Source organism: Branchiostoma belcheri, unplaced genomic scaffold (assembly GCF_001625305.1).
Source record: "Branchiostoma belcheri isolate BF01 breed outbred unplaced genomic scaffold, Haploidv18h27 scaffold40, whole genome shotgun sequence".
In the NCBI taxonomy this organism is placed as follows: domain Eukaryota; kingdom Metazoa; phylum Chordata; class Leptocardii; order Amphioxiformes; family Branchiostomatidae; genus Branchiostoma; species Branchiostoma belcheri.
In genome coordinates, this window is record NW_017804021.1 from 639,807 (window position 1) to 649,521 (window position 9,715).

At 41.6% G+C, this 9,715-nt stretch overlaps 2 protein-coding genes across 2 annotated transcripts in view; one reads left to right on the forward strand and one right to left on the reverse strand.

Annotated features, from left to right (window-relative positions):
* Positions 1-386: 386 nt before the first annotated feature.
* Positions 387-8,866, reverse strand: LOC109477537. Its single transcript, XM_019778846.1, has 5 exons — positions 8,740-8,866; positions 8,189-8,311; positions 7,308-7,469; positions 3,684-4,695; positions 387-3,354 (listed from the first exon to the last, which is right to left on the reverse strand). The coding sequence occupies exons 2-5, from the start codon at positions 8,305-8,307 to the stop codon at positions 1,660-1,662; spliced, it is 2,988 nt and encodes a 995-aa protein (XP_019634405.1). The 5' UTR covers positions 8,308-8,311; positions 8,740-8,866; the 3' UTR covers positions 387-1,659.
* A 63-nt stretch (positions 8,867-8,929) lies between these two features.
* The window catches only part of LOC109477563 (probable asparagine--tRNA ligase, mitochondrial), a 26,619-nt gene continuing 25,833 nt past the window's right edge, over positions 8,930-9,715 (forward strand). Inside the window, exon 1 of the mRNA XM_019778886.1 lies at positions 8,930-9,204. Within this exon, the coding sequence (XP_019634445.1) occupies positions 9,064-9,204 (141 nt within the window). The 5' untranslated portion in view covers positions 8,930-9,063. The remainder of the gene's footprint in view (positions 9,205-9,715) is intronic.

Below are 9,715 nucleotides of genomic sequence, written 5' to 3' on the forward strand. Positions count from 1 at the left end.
TAAATATGCAGCTTTTGGATGTAATAGTAATATGAACAACACACACACACATAATATGGTGTATACAAAGTTGACATATACAGGGAAACCCCTATGTTTCAAAACCCTTAACAGTATGTTTTGATAGGCACAGTTGGTAGCATACAAAACACAAATTTCAATATCAATAGCCACAAAATGGAATGATCAGAGTTAAACAAGTTCTCTGCCTGGCTGTGCAACATCTGGCTCCTATGAATTAAAAAAAGGAATGTCAAAATGTCCACTTCTTCAACCTTCAGAAATCTTCTGGTCACACCAGTCTATTTACTTGGTTTTCTGACATTTTAATTTGAAAATCTAGCAAGGGGACATAGTAAAGAGAGGGAAGGGAGACTAAGGAAAACTTGAATATGTCTTTATTCACTCCAGAAAACCAAGGAGGTTTAACCCAGGCTAACCTTGACAAAACAGAACATCGCTCTGGTTCTCAAGCAGTTTTCATCATGATTTTCCAGTTAAGCATATGTTTTTCAGAAACAACAAACTAGATTGGTGTTGCCTAATACGTCAAGAACATATATACATTTAGATCATATGTCAGCCCCCGAGGTAGCATGAATGTAAGTCATAGCAGGCTGAACACGTTTTGTGTAGTTTTTGTACTCTCACATGCGTAGTACAGTTTTTGTACCATTTAATAGGTTTTTGCCCATGTTTAAACCGGGTTATCATTCTACTGCCTGTGAAACAGGCGCTTGCAAAGTGACATGACAGCTGTGTGTTGTCGTACGTTGACCGGTGAGTCTGGAATAGGCGAATCACCAAACAGATCAGGAGATGCCCCCAAGTCACCACCTTCACTGTCACCATGCAAAACTAGTCTCAAACAAGTCAGGAGTACCAGTACCCTGGAAGGCATCATCGACAGGGAACCTGACTACATTTTTTAACATGCAGGAGACCCTTCTTCTGCACGGTCTGTCCTGCGTTCCTGGAACAATTCCGTCACTACCGCTGTCACGCGGTGAGAGCTGGGAAAAGAAGTTGGGTGTGGAATCATATTTACCTACTGATTTCGCTACTCTGACATGCCTTCTGTCTGCTGATGTCGGGGACAGTTGTGAGAAAAAGTTTGGTGTACCTTCACCTGACATTGGTGTCTTGATTCTGGCTACACTAGTGGCCACCTTCTTGCCACTTGGCAACCTTTGGGAAAACAATTCAGGCGTCCCCTCACATGTAATAGAACTCTTATAATAGTTATCTATAATTGGCTGAAGTGGTGATTTCCTTGTTGAAGCCCTTAAAGAGTGAGAAACTATTGGGAGAGACTTCAACACAGAGTTTGAGACAGTGTAATCTTCAAACACTTCCTCAGTTCCTGTCACCTGGCTGACTTCGTGCACTGATTCTAAGTGGCTTGAAAAGTGGACACTCTTCCTTCTCTGCCTTTCTTGCTTCCCCTTCAGTTCTTCGAATGGCTCATTCTTTGTTTCTGCACCTGGCAAAATGGAGCTGCTGTAAGCACTGTCAGAGACCTTTCCGTCACCAGCGGTAGAGTTGAACGACGTGCCTCTTACGGAGAGGAAACTCCGACACTTGTTGTCATGGGGTGTGTCTGCAAGCTCATTGGGCGAGCTGTCCGGGCTGTCGCAATCACTGGTAGTTGTGTGGAGATTACCGCTTTCTGTCCGAGTAGGATTTGCACCGTCGCGCTCTGTTGGCAGTCTTGTAGTTGTAGCAGCTAGGTATTTTCCCATTCTTTGTAACCGGAGATGTTTCTGTATTCTCCATGTTAAAACTCCTCGTGCTTGTTCTGCTGGCTCTTAATACAGAAGCCGCTCTGGATGGAGGACCTGGTGTGTCTGGTAGCTCATTCACGCCCCCTACCTCTCCACAACTGTCCCTGCAGGGACCCACAGATTCTGTGTCACTCAGATGGCCAAACGATTCATCAAATAGAGCAGAGAAGTCGTGATTTTCCTCTGAAGCTGCCATGAAAACTACATTCTCTGTTGAGTCCTGTGGCTGCTCTACACTCTTATCACCAGTTGGGAACTTTGCTGAGGATGTTTCACCCTTTTCAGAGTCTGGGATAGAAACAATGGAAGATGACCTCACGACAGATGGCTGCTGAACTGAAGATGACATGGACAAAACTGAATCAGTGTCAGACTCAGAGACAATCTTATCTCTGTAACGTGATGTGCTGTCACTGTCACTGTCACATTCTCCAGTAAGGTCTCTAGAATCTTTCTCCTCTGTCTCCTTGTCTATACTCTCATCTGATGTCTCAGTCGTTTGATCGGTTTCTGCAGAATTCAAAGCCAGGATTGTTTTCCGTCTCACCAATCGTTCAAAAAGAGATTTTGTTCTGCCTATCTTGTCAGTGTTTTTGATATCCTTTTTGTCAGTGTTAGTTTTAAGAAGGGATGAATTTGTTCTGCTACCCTCCATGTCAGCAGTACTACCAGTTTCTGCCCTGCATTGATGAATGTCTACAGTTGTCTCAACCGAGGTAACACACTTGTCTGTTTCATCTTCAATGGGCCGCTGAGCTATCTCTTTGACCACATGTACATCCTCTTTTCTTTCTCTTTCTACAGTGATGTTTTCATCCATTTCTGCCAAGAACGCGTCCAGATCTTCAGAGTATGGAAAGTCTTCCTGCCACATTGCCTGAATTTCTTTCTCTTCTTCAATGTTACATAAAATCATGTTTTCATGCTTTTCTTTCATATTCAATCCATTGTCCTCAATTATGTTGGTGCAATTTTTTGATATGCCACTCTCTGGTTGTACCAAACATTCTTCTTGCCTTGAGATTTTGTCTTCTACATTTGAGTCTGCCATATCCTTCTCGTGGCTACTAGCTGTAGTATGACGCAGTCTTTCCAGAGGGCCTTGCACAGGCTGGTCCAGCTGGTCTATGAAGGTGTCCAGACCTTCTGAATACGGTAAGTCGTCACAAGACGTCTTGGTCTCATGATGCCGTACGTCTTCACTACCACTACTACTGCCCTGGTGAGTTGGGTCGACCTCCCTCTTGCATACGTTGTGAGTTTGGTCACTGCAACAGTCAAAATGATCTTTATCATTGTCTTTCTCTGGCATGTGCCTGTCATCACTGTTAAGCTCTGCCAATAACAGATAACTGTCATTGACAGATTCATCAAAACTCAATTCTTCATTTGGAACTTCATCTTCTGTAGAAGTTTTACACGTTGGAATATCGTGTTCATGTGTCCAACTGTAAGCTTCCTGTCCAGCCAGCTGTGGGTTGTACAATGCTTCTACCTCAGGGTCTCCACAAGTCTCATCGGATGTATGCAGGTGGGTACAGTCATGGCACATCTCCCCTATTGCTGCTGCCTGTTAATGAGAGAACAAAAAAACTGTACAAGCAGTCAAATGGAAAATGAACTACATTTAATATTCAAAACATTATATATAAAGAATTATCCTTAGAAACCTACAAATGTATTAAAGCTTATCACACCTGAGTGATGAACAAATCTTCTTGCATTTCTATGATTCATTTCTATAATTCATTTCCAATCTCTGTTAAGGATACACAATTTGTATACCAGCTGCAGTGTTTTGCTTTGTTTTCTTTGCAATAAGTCTTCAGGCATGGTTATAAAATTGCAAGTTGATATAATAAAAATAATAATGATTACTATTATTGCTGTGTATTTCACCTGTTCCTTCTGCACATGCGCTCTCATTGCACTACCATCTCCTCTGTCAGACTGGTGATCATTTTGTTGCTCTTCGTGACTCAAGTTTCCTGGTGTCTCCCCTTCCCAACATGTCTCGTCAAAGGCTCCTTCCAGAAACTGTGCTGACATATTCTCACATCCGCTAGTGTTAGAACATTCTTGATGAACGTCATTTTTTCCTTCTTGCTCATTTCCACCACCACCAACATCATCTATCACAACATGATGTCTGGTTGCTGAGCATGCTCTATTTTCCATTCTCCCATCTAGACCTTCTACCTGTACATCACAAACCTCATTTTGTTTAGCAACTTCTGAGGCATTAGCGTGAAAATAATATGACTCACTATGCAGCTGCAGGTTTTCTTCATAATATGTCTCATCCCAAGAATAAGTACTGTGGTTGATGCTAGAGTCTGTTTTCTCGTCTGATTCGTTCTGTAAGTCATCTGACATGGTGGAAGACATTAGACTATTGCCTTCATCACAGCTTAAAACCAGCGACTGCTGACCGAGGCTTACTCTTGATAAAGTCTGTCCAAACGACGTTCTTGCGCTGTTACCCGAGCACCAAGAGATATCAGAGCTGTTCACACTCCTTCTAGATGGCAAGGTGTTTCTAGGAACACCAAACTCACTTGTACTTGTTTCTCTGGCTTTGTTGTCATCAGTTTCCAGAATTATCCATTTGAGCAAATCCAGTACGCTTACAAAAGGCGTGTCTCTGTTAGCGTGGACCAATTGGTGAGCCACGAGTTGAGGTAGATTTTTTCCGAGGTATCCGTTCCTCTGCTGACAAGTCTTTTCCAAGATGCTTCGTATCCTGACGGGCGAGTGTCTCTCCCTCTGTGACCTTGACCTTTCACATTTAACCTTGAATCCGAAAAGGAACATCAACCCAACCAGAGACTTCTGCAGTGCCTCATGTAGAAGGGAGTCTGGATTGTTGGGTGTTGAGGCCTTGCTTGTTTTTAGATGATTTTGAAGAAAACTGAGGGGAAAAACAGAAACATAAATAATGTCAAATGTAAAAGAAAGCTGGTAAAGGTAGGAAGTCTTGTAGCCTCCTTGATGATCCACCGTGTCTAAGGCACAGTATTGGAAGGCAGAGCCTACTATCTCTCTCATTATATCTCACCAATTTTCAAGGTGGGTGGAGAGAGAAAAGTGTGCCCTTCCCAAGAACACAGTATCTAGCCAGGAATACAAGGAATAGAACCTGTGAGCTCTTGACCTTGAACTTATTCCAACAAAAAGTTGACCAAACAGTATTCAAGACATGTTTTCCTCTAAGTTTAACCAGTTTGTCTCTGGATCTGAAAAGTCTATTGTAAGAACAGAGCGCTCAATCACGGCGGTCGGTTGCTAGGCTAAAAGTCGCATTACTAGGGAGGTATCGGGTTACAGAACGTGTTCGAACGTGGCCGCGCGGTAGTCCCAGGCCGGCCCGGGGGCAACGGGTAAAATTTGAAAATAAACAAAAGTAATTGGAGAGTAAACACTCGTCAAAATAAAATGTAATAAGTGATTTTGTTTACCTCAAATGTTATTCTTGCACTGCATTTGCTCAACTTTGTGTACATTTGCTTCCAAATGAGATCAATTTCGGATTTCAAAAAGGGTTCACTAGAACCAAACAACTGATTTTAAGAGGCCCCGAAAATTAAAAATAAGGTTAGATTTTTGGATTTTTAGAAATATTATAGTAAAATTAAACTTTCTGTCTTAGGATTTTTTTATTTTTTAACTAAAACTCGACTTACAGTCAAAAGAAGAGCTAAAAACGCAGTGTTTTAACTTTAAATACCGATAATTCATAATCGGGGCCATATTTAAAAAATCCCTAAGACAGAAATCTGCGGAAACCGTTCCTCTTCCAAACAAGCCCTCAATGAGGTAATTTGAGCGATTTTTGGGAATGGTTAAAATACCATGTTTGCACGCATGCTGTGCCACTTGGATATGGGGACCTGGATTTTATAACAGCGTCAACAAGAATTCTGACCTTCAAGGTCACCCACGATGACGGTAGTAGCTTCGTTACATGTTACATATCCACTATGAAATCACGGCATAGAAGTAATGTTTTGAAAACGGCTCATATTTGTGGAAAGGTGTACTCTCATGTCCCTAATAAACATACCCCCCGGAATAAACATACCCCCCGGACAAATCGTCAAAGTCTAATAAACATACCCTCCGGAATAAACATACCCCCCGGAAAATGACCAAATTGACAGGTGAACTGTGTGTCTTTCATACTAAAATGTGCTCTTTATGTCAATACCAATATATTGGCAAATCTTTCACTGTTACATTTAATTAGTGAGTATATATCACTTTAATTAATGAGTATACTAGTATATATATATTGTACTTGTTTTGGGGAAATACAAAATCCGTAGGAGAAGCTATTGCATTTTACACTTCTGAAATGCACTTTGCTAAGCCTTCTCCTGCAACTTGAGTTGAAAATCTGACTAACTTAAGAGATAGAAAATCAAGCCCAATTAAGTACAAATATAGGGGTTTAATGAGTATATCTACAACAAAATCCATTTCAACATAATAATTATTTGGTATGGTACATTGTCTAGTCTGGTCAAAGTCTGGATTCTGAAGAAGAAAAACTTCTGAAGAAAAAAACTTTTGAAGAAAAAAAATATTATTCAGCATAAAATTTTGATTGGTTTCCATCTCATTGTTTTTTAAAAAATCGATAATGTGATTGTATCAATTCCTAAAATTAGCTAAATCGGCGCTTTTACGGTGATTGCGCAATATGGGTGCCCTATGACCTTTGACTTTTTACGGGTCATGCTGCTCAGGCGCTAGGCGCCCTCCCCACGTCGGCCGTCCGTCTTGTGGGCAAATTTCTACTTTTTTAGGGGTTTCGGGACCTAAAAACTAACACCAGAGGGAAAATAAACCACATACGTTTTTTTCATGGTAAATGTCGCTAAAATGGACCAGGCATTTTTCTGCCGCGTTGCCGATTTTGACAAGGACTTGCGGCCGCCATGTGCTAAATACGTCGATTAGCTACTCGCCTTCCCCTTCGGTTTTGTGGGCAAATTTTTGCTTTTTCAGACGTTTTGGGACTTAAAAATGGACAGCAGGCGAAAAATAAATAATATACATTATATTCATGGGAAATGCCGCTATCATGGACCAAATATTTATCTGTGACGTGTTGCCGAATTTTGCGGCCGCCGGCCACTTGCTGATGGTGCGGTACGTACGGACAATTTTTTCCCAAAAATTAATAAACGTACCGTCCCTAATAAGAATGTACCGGGTGGACGTTCGGGCCGAAAAAAATAAACGTACCGGTACGTTTAATCGGGACATCAGAGTATTTTTCCTGTTCCGTGGTTCCCAAGTAAAAAAGGGCTTGAAGTAGCCGGTTGTAGCGGCTTTACTGTGAATGACCGCGGGTAACCCCGGATCGAACGCCCGCTCTATTCGAATGACGTCATATCGAACAAGATTCGCGGGTTCGGGGGATTCGATCTCCATAGTAGCGGAGTGGGACTTTTGGGCCCAAATCTGACCATCGTGAATCATGACAGAACAAAATGTATCTCTATTAAAAAGACCAACCTCTTTAGTCCATTTGCACTTATCCCAAAGAAAGGTTCCAGACAGGTACCAAACACGGCTACTTCACACAGGGTCTGGTCGTCTGTGACGGTGAGGTTGAGACAGTACCTGTACCTGATGTCTGCAGCTATGTACACGGCATGGCATCTCAGGCACTCATATCTGCAGGGAAAACAGTTGCATGCGCAGTTGTTAGAAAAATTGGAGACAAAATGATAGGACAGAAGATGTCGGGAGGTGATCCTCAATTGACATGAATTACATGTATACTTATAATATTACATGTACTTTTAGTATGTTAGGAAAGAGATTTAGTAGAATCGGACAGTTATCAGAGATTCCAATTGGGATCTTTACAAGATTTGCTACAGTTCAAGTTTATACTATAGCCAACCACAACTGTCACTCCTACTCTTCTTGATAAGTGTGTATTACACCCAGAGGTGTGTATTTACACACATAAGTGTGTATTAAACACGTCAGTGGGATTACTGATTGCTCCATGGCAGCTGCAGGGCTTCAGACTAACTTTTTGAAGTTATGAGCACTGTGCTTCCAACCCAAAACAATTGGGCGCACCAGCAAAAAAATAGCCAACCACAACTGTCACCCCTACTCTTCTCAATAAGTGTGTATTACACTCAGAGGTGTGTATTACACACATAAGTGTGAATTACACATGCATATTACCCTAATTACAATATTCATAACCGTTACATTATCTACATAAATATAATAATTGATCTGTATAAATTGGTAAAGGTTCCCCGCTATGACCCCTAACCAGTGGGACCAACGGTACCGGTGCTTTCACAAGAAAAAATAATACATGATACAAACTGTACATGCATTTTCCTGCATGTTCGGTTTCCACCATTTACCTGTTCCCATCTGTGTGCTGATGCAGCTTGCGGTAACAGTGGGTACAGCTGACATACAGACAGCAGCTGTCTCTCACTGACAGCACCTTGGCCAACACCAGGGTACGGAACTCTCCCATAGACCTGAAAAAGAAAGGGCACGTGTGTATCATTAAATGTAATATGTAAATGTAACATTTTTTCTGTTATACTTAAACTTTTTAGCGAATGTTGTTTTATCAAGATCATCCTGTCAATAGTTTTCTTATAGTTTGACAGGATCATCCTGTCAATAGCCTCAGGCAACTGACAAACTTTCAACTTTTGATACAGTGTTTGAGCAATTTTCTCACACAAAGAAAGAATGGTTCAACACAGGATATGACACAAAAACTGTCAAGGAAAAGCCACCTTTCGAAACAGCATGAAACACAAAGCCGCCCCCCCCCTCCCCACACTGAAAACTACAACGTTTAAAAGTACGACTGTCTTTTAACGCATAACGGTTACCTACAAACAGTAACATCAGATATTTTGACACTTACAACTGCAGAACATGTAACTAGCGTTACCTATCATATCTTGCGAGGAAAAGCGAACGGAATCTGTCTAATGTACCGGACTCAGCTCGGCTTTCAAATTTCCCACAACAACCTCAACAGACCAATCGGCGTCACGGACAACGTTTTGCGGTATGTCGTAAGGACTATGGAAAATCAAAATCACCCCTTAAAAACCATCTAATAACAAAAGTTAACAATCTAAAACATCACAAATACTTCATCTTTGAGTCTAAAATGAAGTAAATGTGACTGTTTTTCGGAAAATTCGTGTTTTATGTATTTTACGACATGCCGGAAAGCAGACTGGTACAGTGAGTGCTAAGCAGATGAAAGATGTGGTCTTGCCGACTGAGAAGTTCACTTTCGGTCAACTTCAGACACTTACGGAAATGTACAACGTACACCAAGGCCAGTCGGATATGGGAAGTCCTCTCGACGAAGCCTCCAGAAAACGGGGTGCCTTTAAAACTGCAGGTATGATAGTGTGTGCCCCTCCCCCTTTTTGCACTGATATTCTGTATTCACGTGTATTGAAAAAAGCCTGAGGCTATTGACAGGATCGTCCTGTCAACAGCAGGAAATACTGCACTGCTGACAGGATCGTCCTGTCAATAGCAGAAAATACTGCACTGCTGACAGGACGATCCTGTCAATAGCAGAAAATATTGCACTGCTGACAGGACGATCCTGTCAATAACAGGAAATACTGCATTGCTGACAGGATCGTCCTGTCAGCAGTGCCATTTTTGACACTGTTGACAGGATCGTCCTGTCAGCAGTGCCATTTTTGGCACTATTGACAGGATTTTTTAAATCTTCCATTTTGGGCTCTATTGACATGATTTCTTCTTTGTTTTCATTTGTTTAACCAGTCAGAAGGCATATGCTACTGTACTGCAGATTAGGCGTTTCACGATGGCGGCTATCATCACGTTAACAGTTATCAATACAGAGTACTCCAGCAGATATATGTCAAAACTAGACA